This window comes from Natrix helvetica (genome assembly GCF_964273705.1).
Source record: "Natrix helvetica genome assembly, chromosome: 3".
NCBI lineage: Eukaryota > Metazoa > Chordata > Lepidosauria > Squamata > Natricidae > Natrix > Natrix helvetica.
The window spans coordinates 68793892-68817974 of record NC_138549.1 but is presented as its reverse complement, the minus strand read 5'-3'; the positions used below and the strand labels follow the sequence as shown (position 1 = coordinate 68817974).

Here is a 24083-nt window from a genome sequence, read left to right as displayed (position 1 = left end):
TATACTCAAGTATATACAGTAATTATTTTTCAAAATGCATTTTTGGATGATCAAGAATGCTACAGTAAAATGGCTTTCTAGCTTCTGTTAATCAGTGTTAACTTATAAAATGGCTTGTGAAAGTTCCTGTAAAACTGAAATCCATACAAATGCTCTAGGTCAGAAATAAACAAAATGAGGGGAAGGTCCTGCTTGAAACAAATTTTGGCAACAGAAGAGATGGCTGCTCTGCAAGCAGCAGAAAAGCCCATCAAGTTTCATGAGACTGATCCACAAACCATATGAATTAAAGCATAATGATAGCTTTTCTTTTCCCTTTTCATTTTTATAAGTTATTCTTTGCTCTGGTAGACTGTTCCATCATTGTGCTGTGAACTAATCTTGATCATAATGAAAGACAACTGACAAATGGATTAAATAAAATTTCAGTGAAGCTAGCAATCAGGCTTGTCTTAAATTAGTGTCTTTTCATAAATGCATTGAACTTTAGAAAATAGGCCAATTTAAGTTTAGTTAAGTTTAATCCAATACATAAAAACCTCTACTCCAACAAACAGTTGGAGGAAAATTATCTTTTTAAGATGTTACAATATTTTTAATTTGCTAAATCATTCAAATTATCTTAATTTAGGAAGGGATGAACCATAATTTAAATAGAGGGAATGTCTCTGCTCTTAAATCATACAAAATACTACACCCTCTATTTATTTATATGTTCACTTAAATTTAATTCGTTTGTTATCCCCTTAAATCACTATATATTTTTGCTTTTCTTTTTTAAATGGCAGATTACAACCAGAATGATTTGGTGAAAAAGACATACATGTGTACATTTTTAATAGCAATAACAAACCGTCGTGAAGGAACACTTCATCAGGATCCTCTGCCATTGAACTAAGATGGCCAACCATGAAAAATATGTGAAAAAACCTATTATTACAGCTCAAGAGATTCAACAGTATTTCTTTAGGATTTTCCCCACACTGAACATTGGTGAATGACCTCCTGCAGAGTTTGGATGACTTCAATGTTTTTGTTGAAGACTTGTGAAAAAACTGGCTTGTTCCCCAGCTTCCTAGGATACAGGTCACTAGATGCTTAGGAAAGATGTGGCCAAGTAGTTAATCTATGCCAAGGAAAACTTTTGTGGCAAGCAAAGATCTGCTGCTTCCCTCAGATACAACCCAGGTTTTACTGAGGGAAGAGTCCTCAGTTCCCAGAAAACAGGTAATCCTTGACATACAAACATAATTGGTACCAGAATTTCCATTGCTAAGCAGGGCAGTTAAGTAAATCATGCCCTATTTTATTATCTTTTTTGCCAAGGTTGTTAAGCTACTCACACTACACCTGTTAAAATGAATAATGCAGTTGTTAAGCAAATCTGATTTATCTCATTGATTTTGCTTCTCGGAAGGCGGCTAGGAAGGTGGCAAATAACAAACCTGGGATGCTACAACCATTGTTAATAAATGTTGGTTGCTAAGTGCCTGAATTCTGAATATGTGACATTGGGGATGCTGTGGCGATTAGAAGTGTAAGGACTAGTTACAAATCACTTTTTTCAGTGCCATTATAACTTCAAATTAATTAATTAATAATTAATAATTTTATTTGATTAGCCGCAACCCTCTCCCGAAGGACTCGGGGCGGCGTACAATCAAAACAGATAAAATACAGATAAAGACACACATACATACATAAAGAACAAAGACATATACATGTGCATGGAGGAGGTAGACTCATAAGTGAAAGACAATTAAAAAACACAATTTAAAATCCCATTAAATAAAATTACTGAATTAAAAACCCATCAGGAGCTATGATGGGTTATGTAGTTATGATTATAGTTATGTAGTTATGATTGAGCCAGGCCGGCTATTTGGAATAGGTGGGTCTTGAGCTTTACACGGAAGGAGCGGAGGTCAGTAGTGGTCCTAATATCCGGGGGGAGGTCATTCCACAGGGCTGGGCCCGCCACAGAGAAGGCTCTGCTCCTAGGCGCCGCCCCATGGCACTGTCTGGTGGACGGCACCTGGAGAAGTCCCTCTCTGTGCGAGCGGATGGGTCGTAGGGATGTATGGGGCAGAATACGATCCCGCAGGTAACTAGGTCCTGAGCCATGGAGCGCTTTAAAGATCGTAATCAAGACCTTGAAACGCACCCGATAGACCACAGGAAGCCAGTGCAGCTCGCGCAGGAGAGGTGTCACATGGGAGTACTTAGTACTCCCCATAATCACCCGCGCGGCCGCATTCTGGACCAACTGCAGTCTCCGAGTGCATTTCAAGGGAAGCCCCATGTAGAGAGCGTTACAGTAGTCCAGGCGAGACGTCACCAGCGCATGGGTGACTGTGCGTAGGGCGTCCTGGTCCAATAGGGGGCGCAATTGGCGCACCAGGCGAACCTGGTGGAACGCCCCCCTGGCCACGGCTGTCACATGGTCATCCATGGACAGCCTGGCATCCAGGAGGACGCCCAAATTGCGCGCCCGCTCCACGGGGGCGAGTTGAATGCCCCCAATGGCTAGAGATGGGATTAACTGGTTGAGGCGGGGGGCCGGAACCCACAGCCACTCCGTCTTGGAAGGGTTGAGCTTGAGTCGGTTGTCATCCATCCAGACCCGTACGGCTTCCACACACCGGGACATCACTTCGACGGCCTCGTTGGGGTGGTTCGGGGTGGAAATGTACAGCTGAGTATCATCAGCGTACAGATGATATCCCACCCCGAAACCACGGATGATCTCACCCAGCGGCTTCATGTATGTGTTGAACAGGAGTGGCGAGAGGACCGACCCCTGTGGCACCCCACAAGTAAGAGGGCTTAGGGTCTGCTCCCCTGCCAACACATGTTGCGTCCGGCCAGAGAGGTAGGAGCCAAACCACCGCAAAACGGTGCCCCGGACCCCCAACCCCTCCAGTCGGTGCAACAGGATACCATGGTCGATGGTATCAAAAGCCGCCGAGAGGTCTAATAGGACCAGGATAGAGGAACAACCCCTATCTCTGGCCCTCCAGAGATCATCCACCAACTGCTGCCAATGATGTAAATTGAGGACTGTAGGATTGTTTTTCACTTGTGCAACAGTACAGCTTTTAAAAATATGTAATATTTTAATTTTTGTAACCAGTATTGATAATTATGCATCTTTGAGACAGCAGTATACATTTGACAAGTAAGGGGGGGTAACTTCTCCCCCCCCCATTTATAACATGAAAGGATGCTGTTACAAAAGAAATAAGACATGCTGCAAACTTTCATCACTCAAGGAGGCTGTTAGTTTTCCTATTACAACTGTGGCAGCCTTGTTGTCCTTATAATAAAATTAGATTTTCACCATCTTTCACTGAACTATAACTATGACAGGTAGCATGTGTACCCTAGCAATAGGAAGAGCTATAGTTCTTTACGAATATTGGGGGGGGGGGGGGAGATATTCCAGGAATTATAATCTGAGGTTTGCATTGAAGAGCGATGATATCTAAAAAGTCTATCTTTATAGCAGGCCCTGTAGCTGGACCACTCACTTCAAATTTCGTCAGAAGTGGGAGGGGGAAGGTTTTTCCTCTTTTTGACATTTCTTCAAGTACCGACAAGAACATCCCCCAGCTACAATTCTACTCCATTTAACCACGGCGGGCCTGAATCGTTCCCCACCCTCGGACCCAGTTTCTATGGAAACCGACCAACTTCCTCCCACCCCTTCCATCGCGCCACGGTACGAAGACACGCGCGCCCACGACCTCGCCCAAGAGCTTTGCGCATGAGCCACGGGGACCCTATCAGGGCGGGGTTGAAATGGCTGCTCTCAAGGCGCGCCCAGTACTGTTCCCTCCGCCACAACCCAAAGCGGTACTACGCGTGCGCAACTGCTATCCTAACAAAGGAAAAAAATAGTAAACGAAGCAAAAAAAATGGAGTAACCAATAAGACGGCCCAAAAAAATAAAAACCAACCCTCCTTAAATCGCGTCCTCCGCTTGCCGTACAAGGCAAGAAGGGCCCAGGCGGGCGTTGCGCATGCGCGTTACCGGCCTCCGCGGTTCCACTACTTCCTTTTTCCGCTTTGGGTGGGAGGGTGCTGGTGCCGCTTCTTTGCCGGACGGAGGTGGACACGGCGATGGCGAAGCACACGGTCTCCTCCGCGCGCTTCCGCCGCGTCGATGTGGACGAGTACGACGAGAACAAGTTCGTGGATGAGGAGGACGGCGGGGATGGGCAGGTGGGGCCGGACGAGGGCGAAGTGGACTCGTGCCTAAGGCAATATCCTTCTGCTGCCTGGGCGGGCAGGCGGGGCACGTCGTTCTCGGCGGGGTCCCCGCGAAGGAGCAGGAGGGCGATCACGGACTGCGAGTGCAGACCCTCCCCAACATGGGCAATAGCGTCTTGGGTTACGGCGACCACATCTACCGACCCATGTGGAGGACCTCCGGAGAGCAGCAAAGAAGCGCAGAAATGGGTCTTTGCTGCACTCCAGGGATCGTCCGGATTTTTGCAGCCCGGTTGAGGTCCCAATAGTGTCACTATGATAGTTGGAGTGGTTTTTTTTAAAGAGTTCCTTATTTAATATATTTCGGTTTTGTTTCTGAAGTCCGAACTCTCAAAACGGACTTGAAAAGTTCTTTCAGTCCTTGCCTCGCCCCATCTGAATTGTAATGTGAACGGGGCCTATGAATTAACCGAGCAAGGATTGACGCTTGGAGTGCAAAATCTTTTGGATACTCTGCCTATTATTGCTCTGGAGATGCTGCCCCTGGGTTAGAGCAGTGCGTTATTTAACCCAACTTCAATCGCCTGCAAATGTTTTGGTTCATCATCATAGGTTTTTCAAAGAAGAAAAGAAAGCTATGATTAGAAAGTCAAAAAAGCTGTTAACTGTGTTTTATACTACTACACCATATAATTTTAACTACAGGTTTAGTGTAAATAAGGTTACAGTAATTCAAAATAGATGTGGGTTGTTTCTAATATTCTCCCAAGAAATACTGAAGTAATTTCTGATTCTTGACTTTTTAAAATGAAAAACCATGCTGTTATTTGGAAGTATCACCATTTTTAAATAATGTAGATGTTTGCATAAATATTCGTGTGGAATTTTGCTTTCCGTTTTCTAATAAGTTTCACTACTGCTTGAGAAAAAATTAATTGCTTAATATGACATGAATTTTCAAATCTGATCTCAAATTATTACCTTTGGGTTTTTTGGAGGTTGCTTTTGCACACATTTAATAGATTTAAGGTAATAAAATTGAGAGGAGTCTTGATTATAGTCTTCCCATTTCCTCTTCTCAGAAAAGGAAGTATATGGCTTCTGCAGGTTTTTTTTTTAAAACATAGAAACAGTTACATTTACAGTGCTACTTTATAAGAAAAGTTACAAGTATATGTAGGAATAGAACCCATTGACATGTTATTTGAAATGAATGGTTCTCATTTTGTGTCTCTTGTTCTGCTATTTTCTTTGCTCATTAAGGCTAGTTTTTAATCATACTAGTAACTTATTATGTTTGTACATATTATATGGTTTCACAAGTCTAGGTAACAAAAGGTATTGGAAAAATGTATTCTTGTATCATCATGTTTTATTGTTTAATAGCTGAGTTGCAGTTTAGTGGTATTTTGCTAGTTCAGATCTATGGATCTTGTTGCACTGTGGATTTTCAGTTGAAAACTGATAAGTTGTCAAATTTTGTTTTGACATCTCAGTAATATACTGTTGATTGTTTAATTGTTCAGAGACACTTGCCTAAAGGTATGATGGTAAATTAATGTTGCTTTTAGAATGGATATTGGGACATTTTTCAAAATATATCAACTTGAGATTTGAACCAGAAGCCACAAATTCACAAAAAAGCATTTGGCAAGATGCTTTTCTATTAATTTTTGTTTCTTCTGTAGCATGAAGTTTTTAAATAATAAATATAAGATAATGTATTATATTTATCTTCTGCCTTTCCAATAAAGAAAAATGCAATTAATGATTGCTGACAAGTAATATTGGCTTGACTTTAATGTGAAATGATAATATTTTTTAGAAAATTAATATAATTTGTGCAGGAATTGGAACAGGATTTACATTTTCTAGAAAACACTTGTAATCACTCACCTGACATGGTTCTTACAAAAATTCCAATTAATATGTCTGAAGCACTTCTAATACTTGAAATATGATATATTATTAGCAATAACGTTGTTTCTAAAGACTGGCAAGTTTGCCTTAACTGCTCTTCACAGGAAATATGATGGCAGCCTTACAGGCAGCTCTGAAGAATCCTCCAATTAATACAAAGAGTCAAGCTGTAAAGGTATGGCAACTGGATATTTTTCAAACTACAAAAATAGCCATTGGCAAACAAATTCTGCAGTTCAGAATATTTTTCATAAAGCATTTAAAGAAAACATGGTTGACTTGTGGTTTTACAGCCTGAATTTTAAGAAGAAACCGAATAACAAGCAGATTTAATGAAGTAATCCTTGATTTAAAAGCACAATAGTAACTAGAAAATGAGTTGTTGAACAGTATGATCATTAAGTGAAGCATCACATTACCACAGCCAATTATATGACCTTTTACATTAATGAGACATCATGCAACCCACACCTTGAGGTTGCAGTCTTCCTTTCCACCTTCCCCATTGACTTTGCTTGTTAGAAGCTGGCTGGGAAGGTTGGGAATGGCGATCGTGGGATGCTTGCAACTTTTGTAAATTCACAATGGTTGCTGAATATGCAGATCATAGTTTTATATAAAATATAAACCATACGGACTGCAGGGATGCTGTTGCAGTTGTAAGTGTGAGGACCAGTTGTAAGTCCCTTTTGGCACCGTTGTAACTCTAAATGGTTGCTAAAAGAATGATTGTAAGTGGACCACTTGTATTAAGTCTACTTGAATCTGACTTAATCTTACATGAACATTTAAAAAAATATTTTAGCATGAGCAGAGAACAAGTATAGTTTCTCATTTGTCTGTTCCTTAATTGTGTGTTGAGGTTCTGTATTTTTATCTTTAAATATCTTTATTAAATTCAAATATATTTAAATAGCTTTAAATTAGTCTGTATTCTTTAGATAATCTAAGCTTGTTTTGCTTTGAAAGATATAAAAATATCTTTCAGCTTTGTGAGTTGATACTGATATGTCTTGCTGATATAAATGGCACTGATATGAATTTTGAATTGAATTACACAAGAAAGGGTGATGATGCTGTCAATACTTTCAGTGGGGATGTGAACGTTTTTAGCATTATAATTAATTTATACTAATAGCACATTAAAAATAAAAGTGCCATAACTAAGTGCAGTGAATGTGTTGCATGATAAATATATGCTTCCAGTTTGGAAATATAAATGTTATTGCACTATTCATTGCCTTTTCTTCTCAGGAAGTAGGAAATAACTGCTTTCCAATTCTTGCTGCAGGGCCTATCTTAAAAAAGGAAGGGCCTCTCTGGCCTGTATGCAATCTATGAATATGATATTTCATTCTGCAATCCTATATGTACTTAGTTAAAGTCTGTATTATTGATTTCAATGGGACTTATAGGCCATACTCCTAAATCAGAGCAAATGACAGATTCAAGGACATATTCCGCCAGAATGGCACTAAAAATGAAATTAGTACATAAAATTAAATAATGATATCTAACACAAAAGTAATACCTAGTACAAAGTGTTGCTTGAAAGACAGAAAGAGAATATTAATCATATTTTTATATTAAATTATTGCAATGGTCTAATTTGGGTTGTGGTTTAATAGACCATGGAATTCCCCTATTTCTTTTTCTGCCATCCACATATCATAATCAGAAATCTAGCAATATATGTTCTTGAATGATTCCTAAATATTAATTATTTCTGCACTAATAAACCATATTTTTGCTTGTTGCTTATTGAATACATTTCACATTTTAGGATAAACATTAATAGTATATCTTAATGGATTTCTGTGTTTGAGCTCAGTATATCTTAATTTAAAATAAATGTGTACTGGTTTGTAATCTACATCTCCAGACAGAGTCAGTTTTGGTTTTTGATATCTTCTATATAACTCTTTCTGTCTGTCTCCAGGATCGTGCAGAGAGCATTGTCCTGAAAGTACTCATCTCTTTCAAAGCCAATGATATTGAAAAAGCTGTGCAATCTTTGGATAAAAATGGAGTTGATCTATTAATGAAATATATCTACAAAGGTTTTGAGAATCCCTCTGACAACAGCAGCGCTGTCTTGCTGCAGTGGCATGAAAAGGTATGTTAACACACATGACAGATTTCTTTATTATTATTAATAAGCTCCCTAAACTGCTCTTTTTAGTTGGTAAGTGTAATATACATTTTCAGCTTCTTCGTATTCAGAAAGACTTCTGCTCAACATTGGATAAACGGACATTGCACACACACACACACTCTTTAGGGAAATCTGAAGCAACAGAACTAAGACATGACAACAATGAGATGAAAACCTCATTTCCAAACTCACATATTCAAATTCTATTTTTTCCAATGTTAAGCAAAAGATGATAGATGATAGATAGATGATAGATAGATAGATAGATGATAGATAGATAGATAGATAGATGATAGATAGATAGATGATAGATAGATAGATAGATGATAGATAGATAGATAGAAAGATAGATAGATAGATATATGCTGGTCTTGTGGTATTCAGGTCTTTTCCCGTGTAAGATTGAGATTGTCTTGGCAACGTTTCGGCGAGGTCCCACTCACTATCTTCAGGCTGGGTTTTGGGCTTAAAGCATGATCGGAGCTGCCATCCCCTACACACACACATGCACACACACATATGCGCGCGCGCACATACACACACAAGTCACATAGAAGAACTAGAAAGACAGGTGCCCAGAACTTCAAAAAGAAAATACATGTAAGATTTAGAGAGCTGTAAAAAATAAATAGGCTGGAAAATAATGTCCAATCAGGAACAGTCCTAGATTACCAATGAAAAGAAATGTAAAATAATGTACATTTATTACAGATAATTAATTTTCAGCTTTTAGAAAATGAAGGAGAGGGGGAATTCAAGGAGAATGGAAATGCTTCCCCCGGTTGTTAAATATTATCATGTTCATTTGTAAGACATTAAGACTGTTTTAAATAAAAGTGACAGGAACTGTTATCTAAAGAAAGTAAAATAAACTTTTCAATTAAGCCATAGAGTATATTCTGTGCTCTTTAAATTTTGCTGGCATATTTCCAACTAGCAATTTATGCAGTGAACAAAGGCAGTATACATTACAGCAAGAGATTTAGCTGCAAATATAAACAAAGGGAACATAATTCTGCCAGTGATTTGTATTGTAATGCAAGCTGTTTGTGTAGCCATATCCCCCACCTCCACCCCAATATGATAATAAATTTCTTGTGTGGAATTCTGGTATTTCTAATTTACTAAACCTCTTTGTTTTAAACGTCCATAATTAAGTTCATTCTGTCTGTATGGTTGTTTTTCTCTCTTGCAGGCTCTTGCTGCTGGAGGTGTAGGTTCCATTGTTCGCGTCTTAACTGCCAGGAAAACAGTTTAAGTCCAGCAAAAAATCCCTTCTGCCATGGTGTGGGAAATGCTGGTTACAAGACCAAAAAAGCCAATTGCCATCACTGCCCTGTGGGTAGCATCTCTCTGTCTCAGCTTGCCTTTTTGCTTTTTCATAATCTGTGGCTTAATAGACATATCAAACTTTTTGTGAAATGTTGGAAAAACGTAAAAAAAAATGAAAATTTGTTTTTAAGAAGATACCTACAGAGGATTTTAATAACAAATGCAAATTTTTGCATTGGAGCTACATTTTCAGAAAATCATGACAAGACACTGCCTTTCCCTCTTCAGATAGATCTCCTGAAGCAGGGATTGACATCAATATTTTAAATTCCTTTAGCTAGTCAGGCAGCATTCTATGTAATCTGTCGCAGGTGGGATCGCTTTTTAAAATGGGGGGGGGGGGCAGGATGCATTTTTTAAAAATCAAACGGTAAAACCTATGCCACCTGGCAAAGGTTTATGGAAAGGTTTATGCATTGTGGTGTAAATGTTTTTATAACAATTGAATGCAACTATTTGTAATGAATTCATTACAATCGCTTTCTGTTGCAATGAATTATTTAAGGAAAGGAACAAATCATTTGGGGGAATTCAGTTTAACAGTTGCTTCTTGATAATGTAATATGTGTTAAGAAGGATTAGGGCAAAAACTACACATTGCATTTGACTGGGGCTGCTGGCAAAGAACCTTTCTTTGGGATGACATTTTTCCTTAATTTCTAACTTCCAGTTACCTCTTGCACCACTCTCTGATACTGTTTTCCTGTGTACATAACTCATAAAATGTGCAATTAACATAAAAATTAGTCATGATACCAGAATGTGGGACCACAGATTCTATACATTATACTGGAGCAACGAGAGAAATGTCACACAGGGATGCTAAGTTGGCATTGTCCCCCTAGCAATTTAATGTATAGTATCTGAAAATGCAGGTATTCCTTGATCAGTATTCAGGTACTGTGGCCTAGAGGATCTTGAATTTTGCTCTTATGGTTGGTTCTGTTCCAAATTGTATTAAGTAAGATGATGTTGATCAAGTAGGAAAAAAAATCACCTATAACACAGTAAGGCATGAGTTTCCTAAAAGATGTAGAGCATTCCAGAATGAAAGCAGCTTGAATGTGACTTTGGAGCAAAGCTTGCTAGTGTATTCCATTTACATTTAATGGAATTAGGAAGATTTTGCTCATTTTTATATCTGCTTTTTTTGTAAAATGAAAAATAATAAAATGGTCACTGTTAAATATTAATTTTCAAAGTGTGGTTTTGTTGCCTGTTACTAATGTATACTTAAGAGAAAGAGAGAGGGGGTAATGAAGAGAGTAATACGAATCATGAAAAACTAATAAGTGATAGGAACATGCAGTAATCCAGATTCAGAGAGCAAAATAAGATTCAGTGTGGGTTGTCAATGTCTGGCACTTATAAGGGACACCTTAACATGCTTCCTTCCAGGGACAGAGTCAGAAAATGCCAATGTTTTAAAATGTTCTCCACATATGCTTGGTGTCTGCTCACGTACCCTGCAGATCAAATATTGTATTTGTATATCTGTATGCTGCGTGAATACAGATTGCTGCAAAGCTCTATTCAATGAACTTTCAAGGAAAGACAGTAAAGGTCTTTCAAAGTGTAAACCACAAAAGGAGAAGGTTTTCCTTGTGCAGATATGAATGAAAAATCTGCCATTGCAGACAAGTCTGAGCACGTTGGTCAAATGTGTGTTTGTCCAACTGTCTTCAATAAAGTTTACACTGTGGATATCTACTCAGCTCTCCTTCCAACTCGCACAATGTACAGGTCTTCTATGGAAGACAGCCTGGTTGCATTTGTTTCTGCCGTCATTAACTGTTGGTGTCTATACCTGTACCAAACCAGACAGTTATAGAAGTACAAATAACAGGCTCAATAATTCCTCTGTAAATAGATCCTGGGGCACTCTGAACTTCCTGCAGGAAGAACATTATTGTACCTTTTAAATTAAGGTTCTAATGTTGACCATCTATTTCAAGTCCTGGGAGATTATACAATGCAAAAACTCTGATACTGTTGCTGTCAAATATAGTAAGCGGCAGTAAAATAGAAGGTGGTCTTCTAAAGTCCACTCTCCTCTACAGTTTTAAGCATAGTCAGCTCCAGACTATTATGTATGTACCGTAGGGCCAGTTTTGTTTAACCTCCCATCTCTATGCAGACTCATCAATGTCTCAAATGAGGCCTGTAATTGTTATATTGTCTGCAATCTTCAGAACTTTATCAGAGAGTTCCCTTGAGGTGCCGTATCTGAAGAAAGTATTAGGCTGCTGCACCACTTAACTATTCTTTATTTTCTAATAATGCTTTTAAGGCATTTGAGGGTCCAGTTGTATTTTAGGAACTAAAAATAAGGATGGATGCTGATACTTTGCACTATGCTAGATTCCCATTAAAAATGTTTAAATCAAATTGTCCAACAGAAGTAGAACGCAGAGCCAGATATGCATTAGTCAAAGTATCTGGAAGAATATTGATTCCCATGAATACCATGCTGCAGTTATACAGCTTTGTGTAATGAGAAAAACCTATTCTATTGCTTTACAAAATAAGATTTAAACAAATTGAACATACTCCGTTTCTCAGAATTTTGAATTCTTTTGAATATTTTTTTAAAATGCCACGGGTAAGTTTTTCTTTTAACAGTTCTGTCCCTTCTGTGGTGACCCTAAACTATTGAATGACCTGCCACAGAATTCTTTCTTAAGTTGTGATGATTTTTATTGTCAGGAACTCTTGTAAGCTGAAGTCTGTTACGTCCTGACTTGTTAATAGATGCTTCTTTCTCCTATAGAATTCCTACAGAATTGAGACAAGTTTTTTACATCCCTGGGAAACAGCCCTTCTAATCTTCACAAAGCACTTTTCAGCAACTCTAAAAAAATGACAAGATTTAATAGTGGTCTGTATGAGAAAAGTACCACTATGTAATTCTGGTATTATTTTATCACTGCTTTGAAAGAGGAGAATATGCAGAATGTATAAATCATGGCAGATTACAAGTTGGATATAATATGGATGTATTATTCTGGCATCCAAATAGGTTGCGTCCATTGGCTTAAAATACTTGTTGAAGTAGAAGTTCTAATTTGAAAGACTGATTAGGCTTCATTGTGCTTAATATGCTTCGTTTGGCAGGTGGGAGACTGCACTTTGCCTTTCATTCCCAAAGGTGGATGAACCTATCACAATCTCTACATTTAATTTACATTTAAATTAAATGTAATTAGTACTGTTCGTACAATTATTTCCCAGGTGTTAACAACTTTTTTCTTCTTACATGTTAAAAATTACAATATCAGTGCAACTTTGGGAGGGGATTTGGCAGCAATGACAAATTGGCAAGTTGATCCCTAATTTTATGGTATGGAAGAAATTAATGTAAAATACAATCATTCTAAGTGATGTGCATACACTGGACCACAGGTTAGACTTGGAAATAGTCTATCTGAGATAAAAGTAAGTCAGTGAAATTACATCATTCAAAATTACTGTAAATAGTAACAATGTATGTAAAAATACTTTGGCCACCAAACGAGAAGAGAGGACTCACTGGAAAAGACCCCGATGTTGGAAACGACTGAAGACAAAAGGAGAAGGGGACGGCAGAGGATGAGATAGCAATAGCAATAGCACTTAAATTATATACTGCTTCACAGTGCTTTTACAGCCCTCTAAGCGGTTTACAGAGTCAGCATATTGTCCCCGACAATCTGGGTCCTCATTTTACTGACCTCAGATGGAAGTCTGAGTCAACCTTTAGCCTCGTGAGATTCGATCTGCCAAATTACAGGCAGGCAGCAGGAGTAGTTTGCAGTACTGTATTCTAACCACTGCGCCACCACGACTCTTATGGGGAATGGCCTACCCCATGAGGTTGGTGGGTTGAAATAGCTATTGGAAAATGTCACAAAGCTATATATCTTTGCCATCAACAGATGAACAGTCTTGCAAATATGAAATAGCTTTATAAAAAGATAAAGGCAAGGTTTACCTTTCCCCTTTTCTTAGTCAATATATTTATCTGGGAAAACCTACATTTTCTTTCTGTCAAGAAAGAGCAACTGTATATTCAGTTTCATAAGGTCTACAAATATCAAAGAGTTATTTCTACTCCATGCTACCTTTTTCAGAACAGAGACAAGATCTTGTCACTCTATACTACACCTGTTACCCATGGATATTTTTTTTCTTCATGAGAAAGCAGAAAGATGAACAACATCCAAATTGTATTAATACGATTTTACATATAACAGTCAATAACTTATGCAAGGATAAAGAAGCCTATATGGAAAGCACCTTGTTAGATAAAAAAGCACAACTTTACAAGTAAGCTTTCAGTTTTAATATTTCTTTTAACATATAATAAACTTTGAATTTTGGATTTTTTAAAAGAACGGATTTGTTGTCTAACTTCCCTACGGTTGTATGGATAAATTACCACTGATTTTACAATCTGATTTTAACTTTAATATTAAAGTTAAATATCCAGCAGTATTATTTACCATAATAGCTAATTGGAACCTCTGATGCCGAAGTAAAATAGTGTAGCATAGAATAGAATAGAATAGAATAGAATAGAATAGAATTCTTTATTGGCCAAGTGTGATTGGAACCACAAGGAATTTGCCTTTGGCGCATATGCTCTCAATGTACATAAAGAAAAATAAAATAGAATACATTCATCAAGAATCATAAGGCACAACACTTAGAGATAGTCATAGGTTACTAATAAGCAATCAAATTATACTAGGAAACAAAACATAAATTTTAAAGATACAAGCAACATGGTTATAGTCATAAGTGGGAAGAGATAGGTACTAGAAAGGAAGAGAAGAATAATAGTAATGCAGTCTTAGTAGGTAATATGACAGTGTTATGGAAATTAGTTATTTAGCAGAGTGATGGTATTCGGGGAAAAACTCATTTATGTGCTCCAGATTATGACTAGCAGATGTTGATACTATTTTTTATGTGAACTGACAACACATGTACAGTATGTATATGTGTATTTATTACAACATCTCAACGCCACTATATTTCAACCAGATTAATGTTAGCTCCTTGAGATAACGCAGACAGGAAACCAGAACCATGAATACCAACACTACTACTTTTCTTGTAAGTTTACAGTAACAGAATCTTGCAAGTCTGAAGAATTAGGAGGGTTCCTTTCTGAGATGCTTTCTCCACCTCCATTCTTATTTAGATTCAGATTCCTCTTTTCGGTCCATTGTCTAGACTGTGGTTCTTCCTCCTCTATCTCAAGTTTATTCTCACAGACCATTACAATAATCCATCAATCACTCCACCATAGATACCCCAAGAAATCACAAACTAGCCAAATCCACCCCTCACATTGAAACTGCTACAATAGGGTGGTTTTCACAGCTTTGTCAAAAGGCAAATAAGATAGGGTTGCCCTCCATAGCATAGGGCCAACAGTGAGAAAGGGCTTCCTTGAGTCTCCCTGGGCAGTGGAGGCCCTCAAGAACTCTTCATGGGATGAATCTGCTGCATAGGTGATTTTAGTTGGGAGAGATGATCACAGAGGTACATGAGTGCCAAACTATGCAGAGCTTTAAAGATTGAAATCTACACCTTGAATTGGGCGTAGAGGTATACTGGGATCCAACGAAGAAGCCTGAAAATAAATGCATGCTTCTTGTGTTTCTACATGTAGCTTTCAGACAGTACTGGTAGTCCTTGACTTACAATCATTTATTTAGGAACCATTAAAAGTTACAACGGCACTGAAAAAGTAACTTGTGACCATTTTTCACACGACTGTTGCAGCATCCACATGGTCATGTGATCCAAATTCAGACGCTTGTCCACTGGTTGTATTTATGATGATTGCAATGTCCTAGACCTAGGGTCATGTGATCATATTTTGCAACATTCTGACAAGCAAAATCAATGGGGAAGCCACTTTCATTTAACAACCATGTTACTGATTTAGCAACTGCAGTCGTTCACTTAATAACGGTGGCAAAAAAAGTCACAAAATGGGGCAAAACTCACTTAACAAATGTCTCGCTTAGCAGCATAAATTTTAGGCTACGTTGTGGCGATAAGTCTAGGACTACCTGGATTGCTGATGTTTGGTCTAAAGTTTCATATTAAAATGGCATAACAGCCCTTTTCTGGTATTGCAACTTTCAAATCAAGCCAAATATTTTTATTATGGACTTTGAGCAGCCTTTATGATAGGAAAAGATTTGGCACAGGAATTCATTATCAGGCTGGGAGGAAGGAAAACAATAAGACAATCAATCATACATCATATGCAATCAGTTGCATGAGCTTACAAACATATTTGTAAGCATGTGAGTATAGAACTAACATCCCTTAAAAAATAATAGACAATTTATCAGTATGAATATCAGTATGATCGGAGCTCCTCTCTGAGGGAGATGGGCGGTTAAGAAGTAAGGAACATAAATGATTATATATAAAATGTAAAGATGACTGAGATCAGAGCACTTCTTGGGGCATCATAAAAAGGACACCATATATGGTCAAGTGGTTCTTCTATCTCCCTGGATCCTCATGGGCAAAGTCCCTGTATATAAGGAATCCCATGAAAGCTTCCTGCCAGCAGTGCACTCCATCAAAGTGGACTCTGAAAAAGGCCCATCTATATTTGCTTAGATTGTATAGTGACCCTGCAGAAGAGAGTTTACAGCTCTCTAACCTTTGGCAATAGAGTTCAGGAACACTAGTGATAACTTTTGGCAATAAATGCCCCTCATTCTTTCTATGCTATTGATTTGGCTCTCCCAAGAATTAACCTGTCTTAAATATTCTGGAGAAAGGCCAAGACTGCAAAACTCTTTTCGTAGGTATGGTACCAGGGAGATTGGAAGCTGTCTGACAACAGCAGAGACCAGTCGTGTCAGAAATGATTCTGCATCCTGAGATTAGCATCCTGGTTCAGGCCTGAGCCTTAATGCTTGGCACACTCACTTCAAACCTCAAGATTGTATTAGAGGTGCAATTTAGGATGCTAAATAAAGTCCTAAGAAAATGATTTCCTAAGCCCTTAGCCTTTTGTATGGTCCAAGTATGGCATCCTTATAATAGTTGGACAACTGTTTTAGTCATAAACTACTTGATTGCCACTGGAATGTAATTAACCCCATGTTTAGGTTTAGGTTTATTGGACTTATATGCCGCCCTTCTCCCAAAGGACTCAGGGCGGCGTACAACATAAAAACACATATTGCAAAAGTTAAAAGAAAGATTAAATATAATATCTAAAAATACCCAATAGACATTTACAATGAGATTTAGAAATTAAATTAAAATTAACAATTAAAATTAATAATTTATTAATTTAATTTTAATTTAATTTAATTTAATTTTAATTTAATTTAATTTAATTTTAATTTAATTTAATTTTAACAATTAAAATTAATAATTTATTAATTTATTAATATGCCCACCAGGCTACCGAGCATTCCATCAGCCGCGGGCCCTGGGTAGGGGTGGTGGGGTAGCGGTAATTATACGGGAGGGTCTGGAACCGAGAGAGTTCACTGTGCCACAGATATCCGGGTGCGAGTCTCTTGGCGTGAGATGGGGCTCAGGGAGACAGTTGGGCCTGCTGATTGTATACTTGGCTCCTTGCTATGCATCAGCAGCCCTGCCCGAACTCCTCGAGCTGATCGCAGAGATAGCGGTTGAGACCCCCAAACTTTTGGTCATGGGGGATTTCAACCTGCCGTTGATGGGTGAAGCATCCGAGGTAGCTCGGGAGTTCATGGCTTCCATGACAGACATGGACCTGACTCAAATAATTCAAGGCCCCACACATGAGGGAGGTCGCACGCTGGACCTTGTTTTCGTCTCTGGCCAGTGGACGAGTGATCTGGGAATAGGGGACTTAGTTATAACACCCCTGTCATCGTCAGATCACTCATCTCTCCGGCTTGACTTCCCTGGCGCTACCCCCCACCGCGGGGAGGCGGAACCAGAACGTCCTAGATGGTTCCGCCCCAGGCGCCTGATGGAACCGGATAGGTTCCAGACGGAGCTTGGGCCACTTCCTGTAGCCCTGACCCGCTCCCGGATGGAGGACCTGGTGGCTGCATGGAATAGTGCGGCTGCCAGGGCCTTAGACCGGGTTGCGCCTTTGCGGCCTCTCCTGCGGCAACAAAACACCCTGGCCCCTTGGTTTACCGAGGAGCTAAGGGTGATGAAACGCCACAAGAGACACCTAGAGAGCAGATGGAGATCCACACGCTCCGAATTTGACCGAACACAGGTAAGAGCCTATTTATGGACCTACCTTGTGGCATTAAGAGTGGCCAAGCACCGACATTGTGCCACTCTTATTGCATCCGCAGACAACCGCCCTGCCACCCTGTTTCGGGTGACCCACTCCCTCTTGTCACAGAGGCCGCGGGAAGCCCCCTTACAGGGCAGGGCAGAGGAATTAGGGGAATATCTGCAGGACAAAATCGCTCAAATCCGGAGTGAATGGGTCCCCCTCAGTGGGCTAGGGGGGACGTCGGAGGCGAGTCTTGAGGGACCATTCTGGGAGGAGTTTGACTCTGTTGCCGCCGAGGATATGGACAGGTTACGTGGGCGACTGCGAGCCACTAGATGTTTATTGGACCCGTGTCCCTCCTGGCTTATACTGGCATCCTGGGAGGTCACACGAGGCTGGCTCCTGGGGCTAATGAATGCTTCATTGAGTGAGGGGTCCTTACCAGCTGCCTTGAAAGAGGCGGTTGTGAGGCCCTTACTCAAGAAGCCTTCCCTGGACCCAACTGAGCTAGCTAACTATCGTCCCGTCTCCAACCTTCCCTTTTTAGCGAAGGTTGTTGAGAGTGTGGTGGCGCAACAGTTCCCACGTCACCTGGAGGAAATCGATTATCTAGACCCGCGCCAGTCCGGCTTCTGGCCCGGTCACAGCACAGAGACGGCCTTGGTCGCGTTGGTGGATGATCTCTGGAGGGCCAGAGATAGGGGTTGTTCCTCTATCCTGGTCCTATTAGATCTCTCAGCGGCTTTTGATACCATCGACCATGGTATCCTATTGCGCTGGCTGGAGGGGTTGGGGGTGAGAGGCACCGTTTTGCGGTGGTTCTGCTCCTACCTCTCCGACCGGACGCAATGCGTGTTGGCAGGGGAGCAGAGGTCGACCCTGAGGCCGCTCACTTGGGTGCCGCAGGGGTCGGTCCTCTCGCCTCTCCTGTTCAACACATATATGAAGCCGCTGGGTGAGATCATTCGTGGTTTTGGGGTTGGATACCATCTGTACGCTGACGATACCCAGCTGTACATCTCCACCCCAAACCACCCCAACGAGGCCGTCGAAATGATGTCCCGGTGCTTGGAGGCCGTACGGGTCTGGATGGGAGGCAACAGACTCAAACTCAACCCCTCCAAGACGGAGTGGCTGTGGCTACCGGCACCCCGGTTCAACCAGTGGACTCCATCACTGGCCATTGGGGGCGAGCAACTGCCCCCCGTGGAGCGGGCGTGCAATTTGGGCGTCCTCCTAGATGCCCGGCTGTCGATGGATGACCATGTGGCAGCCGTGGCGAGGGGGGCGTTCCACCAGGTTCGCCTGGTGCGCCAATTGCGCCCCCTATTGGACCGGGATGCCCTTCGCACAGTCACTCATGCGCTGGTGACGTCCCGTCTGGACTACTGCAACGCTCTCTACATGGGGCTCCCCTTGAGATGCACCCGGAGACTACAGCTAGTCCAGAATGCGGCCGCGCGGGCAATTATGGGGAGTACTAGATACTCCCATATAACACCTCTCCTGCGCGAGCTGCACTGGCTCCCTGTGGTCTACCGGGTGCGTTTCAAGGTGTTGATTACCATCTTTAAAGCGCTCCATGGCACAGGACCTAGCTACCTGCGGGATCGCATCCTGCCCCATACATCCCTGCGACCAATTCGCTCTCACAGAGAGGGACTTCTCCGGGTGCCGTCCACTAAGCAATGCCAGCGGGCAGCGCCCAGGAGTAGGGCCTTCTCTGTGATGGGCCCAGCCCTCTGGAATGACCTCCCCCCCGATATTAGGACCACCACTGATCTCTGCTCCTTCCGCAAGAAACTCAAGACCCACCTGTTCCAACTAGCCGGCCTGGCTCAATTATAGTTCTATCTTCTAATCCTCCTGGCAATTATTTTAAATTTTAGGGTTTTTAATGTTATTTTAATTCTATTATGTTGATTTTATGCAATTGGTTTGTAAGTTTTTATATCTCCTCCCTGTAACATGTAATATGTCTACGTTTTGATTTTTGATTGTACACCGTCCCGAGTCCCTTAGGGGAGAGGGAGAGGTTTTACAAATCTAATAAAATAAATAAAATAAATAAAATAAATTTTATTCAGGCCAGGCTGGCTTGCTGGAAAAGCCAACTTTTTAGAGCGCACTGGAAGGACTGGAGGTCGGGAATTATGCGAAGCTCCATGGGCAGCTCATTCCAGAGGGAAGGCGATCCCACAGAGAAGGCTCTCCCCCTGGGGGTCGCCAGCCGACACTGCCTGGTCGACGGCACCCTGAGGAGGCCAACTCTGTGGGATGGTACTGGATGGTGGGAGGCTACTGGTGGCAGTAGGTGGTCTTGCAAGTACCCTGGGCCTAAGCCATGGAGTGCTTTAAAAATCATAATTAACACCTTGAATCGCACCCGGAAAACAACCAGTAACCAGTGCAGGCCGCCTAAAAGGGGTGTAACATGGGAGCACCTAGATACCCCCATGACAACCCGCGCAGCCGCATTCTGGACCAGCTGAAGCCTCCGAGTGCTCTTCAAGGGCAGCCCCATGTAGAGAGTGTTACCGTAGTCCAGGTGAGAAAGGACGAGGGCGTGAGTGACTGTGCACAGGGCATCCCGATCCAGGAAGGGGCGCAACTGGCGTACCAGGCAAACCTGGTAAAAGGCCTCCCTGGTCACAGCCATCAGGTGTTCTTCTAAACTAAGTTGCCTATAAAATTTAGTTATTGCTAGTGTACTCTTTTGGGAAGTAGAAGTGACATAATTTATGGGCTGTTAATTCCCCCAAACCTGAAATAATGATAGCCAAGATTTAAATCATTGGATTTGCTCTGTTTCACAGGAATCAATTTTCCACTTGTGCCTTTGTCATTTGTTGGAAAACTGATGATATGATATGATAAAACTTTGGATTTAGCATAGTTAATAATTAAGTGTTCCTCGTTACAGTAGGATGTAAGGGTCCTTAGTGCTTTTGCTTCATACCTACAGAAGACAAGGAGAGAAACATTGCACAGCTTAATCAGTGGGAGATTATAACATTTTATGGGTCATCGCATAGTCAGCCAGATGTTAAGACTGGATTTGGCTATTTTGTCCAGCTATCGAGTCCTTCCCAATGACCTGGGATAGGTAGATGTGGATGTTTAATAGTGTAATAGGTATCATTGCAGGATGTAAGCTGTTCTAAGTAAAGCTACATTTCGCAATTGACTGATGGTGAATTTGTCAATGCCAATGGTGTTCAAGTGGTGCTTGAGTTGTTTGGGTTGTTGTTGTTATTATTACTATTACTATTATTGATATGCTGGGCAGAAAGAGAGAACATAGTAGCAAAACAAATGTCTTGAAGCATTCTAGATTTGAAATTGGAAAGGATTAACTTTCAAATTTTATAGTGAAGTAACAAGAACATATACAGGAAGTCCTCAACTTAATGAATGTAATGGTGCCTGCCCAATATGGTGATAAGCCGTGACAGTCCTAAAGTGCATTATCATGTGACTGATTTTAAGACTCTTTTTGCATGGTTGTTAAGCGGATTCCCATGGTGATTAAGTGAATTCATGGTTGTTAAGAGAATGGCACAGTTAACAAGAGAACCCATTGCTTGCTACAGGGCACTTTTGCCAAAAATTGAAAGCAAACTCCAGTTTTCAGTAAAAACATCATAAAATACAGTCATTAACTGAAGGATGCAGCAAATGAATATAAATACAGATCAGCTGCTGAGCACCTGAAATGTGGTCACATGACTGTTGTGCAGGAGTCCAACCACTGGAATTGAGTTGTAATTACTATTAGGGTGGGCCTTGTAACTTTGAATGGTCACTAAACGACTGGCCATAATTTGAGGACTATCCGTATATTTGTACCATACACATGACAGCAGAGCTCTGTGAATCAATGGTCATATTCATATGATTTTCCTTTAGTGCCCCTCTTCCTTCAGTTGCTCCATTCATACTCAGTGTTGCATTTGCAACAACCACATGAGTGTGCAAACCTGCAGTTCCCTTTGAGTTGCTCAAAGCTGCTGTAGCAATCTTGGAGAAGAAAGCCTCTGACTCATTTGCTAGATAGACTCAGAACCGATTGTTTATAACGAGAGACTGACAGAACGCATGGGAAATTGCATCTTGCTGGGAAGGTGGTGGTGGTAATGATGCATTACGCTTTTTCGTAAAGAAAAAAAAAGCTTTGCATCACAGGAAAAAAAAGGGGTTTGTACATCGGAGTTGTCTGTACTTTAAGCCAAAGTTCCTTACTCTAGCCAAAAGCTTTACCCTGTGACCCTACATAACTCAGAATGAGGAAGGAAGGAAGAAATCATTGCTTCATTTTAGGTTTTCTCTGCACAGATAAAAGAGCATTTGTCTCTGTTCAGCGGAATATGAGTCATAATTCTTCATCTTCTCCATTGCAGAGAAAAAAACACTATACAGATCCAGTATTTTTCTAAATAAAGAACTTCTGGTTTGGGGGAGGGAGGGGGGGTCGTAAGGATGTATGTGTCTTGTGGGCAAGAGGTTACCATCCTTTTTTCTTGAAAAATAAAGTGAGAGAACGATGGTTAAGGATTTGCCCACCCTTGAACCATCCATAAAATAATATGTTTAGTTTATGGTGTCTTCCAAAAATTTCTGTTTTTAAAATAGGAATATTCATTCTCCCAGAAGGACTAGCCTTACTTTAGTCAGAGAGAAAAGGAAGATGGAAGTATCGTTGTTATCACCATCAGCTACTTCTAAAGGGAACTTTAATTATTGGTTCCTTCCTAAAGATCTAGGATGGCTAAAGATCTCATCATCTTATGTGCTATTCTAAGTAATGCAACATTTTGTAATTGATGAGTTGAGATTCTACCAATTCCTATAGCGGTCAAATGCTTTTTTAAACATTTTGGTATGGCACCAAATGCATCTTCCACTATTTGCACTACTGTTACTTTCTTTTTGCACATTCACTCTATCTTTATTTGAGGTTCTGTATGTTCTTTCTCACTTTCCAGTATCAGTTATCCACATTTATTTTTTCTACAGTCATGTCTGGCTTATGTATGGTTAATTGCACAATCACCCAGGTCTTTAGTTCTGGATTTTGATTTTTATCCGACTATTGAGCCCTTCCCAAGGACTATTATTATTGGTGGTGGCACAGTCAGCCAGATGTTTAGACTGGATTTGGCATTTTTATCTACTTATTGAGTCCTTCCCAATACCTGGGATATTGTTGTTCCATGGTGTTAAAGATATCATCACAGAATTATTATGGTTGGTGATAAAATTAGCCAGATGTTTAGACTGGATTTGGCATTCTTATCCACCTAGCAAGTTCTTCTCAAGGACCTGGGATGGGCAAATGTTTCGTCATGTTAAAGGTACAGGTACTCCTTGACTTACAACAGTTCACTTAGTGACCATTCGAAGTTTCAACGGCACTGAACAAAGTGACTTATGACCATTTCTCACACTTATGACCGTTGCAGCATCCTCATGGTCATATGATTTACATTCAGATGTTTGACAACTGAGTCATAGTTATGAAGGTTGCGGTAACCCAGGGTCACGTGATCCCCTTTTGCAACCTTCTGACAAGCAAGGTCAACGGGGTCGCCAGATTCACTTAACAACCAGGTTACTAACTTAACAACTGCAGTGATTCACTTAACAATTGTGGCAAGAAAAGTTGTAAAATGGGACAAAGCTCACTTAACACATTTGTCACCTAGCAATATAAATTTTGGACTCAATTATGGTCCTACGTTGAGGATTACCTGTATTGTCACAGGATGTAAGCAGTTCCAAGAATTTTACAATTCACTGATGTAATTTTGTCAACGGTGTTCTAGCAATTATGCTTCTCAAAGTTCTACATGAGTTTGTATAGGTAGATTTGATGGGTAGTACAACTGAATCTACATACAACCCTACTTTGCTGGGCTCAGTTGTGGTCGTAGGTCAAGGACTACCTGCATGGCTATTTTGTAGAATTTTAACATCTGAAGGACAAGATGTTTGGCATTTCTATTCCATGCAGGTAATGACAGATGTTGGCCTTTATCTCTTATTATCTGAATACTAGCATGGCCTTATTTTTTTCAAATAGAGTGGCAATAACATCCACCTCAAAATATCTCTGCTTTGCAACCATGCTATATAGGGAGACGACCCACTATTTCTTAAATGTGTTGGAGGTTTACGCAACTAAAATGTCAGAAACTTTGCTTCACAGAAGAG

The 24083-nt window shown here is 40.5% G+C and overlaps 1 protein-coding gene across 1 annotated transcript; it reads left to right on the top strand.

The window, feature by feature from the left end:
- The first annotated feature begins 4043 nt into the window (after positions 1–4043).
- Positions 4044–10812, top strand: ARPC5 (actin related protein 2/3 complex subunit 5). The gene is made up of 4 exons (XM_081947704.1): positions 4044–4266; positions 6236–6307; positions 8072–8248; positions 9483–10812. Exons 1-4 carry the CDS (start codon positions 4123–4125, stop codon positions 9543–9545), a joined length of 456 nt encoding a protein of 151 aa, XP_081803830.1. The 5' UTR covers positions 4044–4122; the 3' UTR covers positions 9546–10812.
- The last annotated feature ends 13271 nt before the right edge of the window (positions 10813–24083 follow it).

Excerpts from the sequence above, each read along its gene's own strand:
- ARPC5 (XM_081947704.1), top strand. The coding sequence starts at position 4,123 with ATGGCGAAGCACACGGTCTCCTCCGCGCGCTTCCGCCGCGTCGATGTG. Across the intron at positions 6,308-8,071 it reads CAAAGAGTCAAGCTGTAAAG|GATCGTGCAGAGAGCATTGT; the intron begins GTATGGCAACTG and ends GTCTGTCTCCAG. Across the intron at positions 8,249-9,482 it reads TGCTGCAGTGGCATGAAAAG|GCTCTTGCTGCTGGAGGTGT; the intron begins GTATGTTAACAC and ends TCTCTCTTGCAG.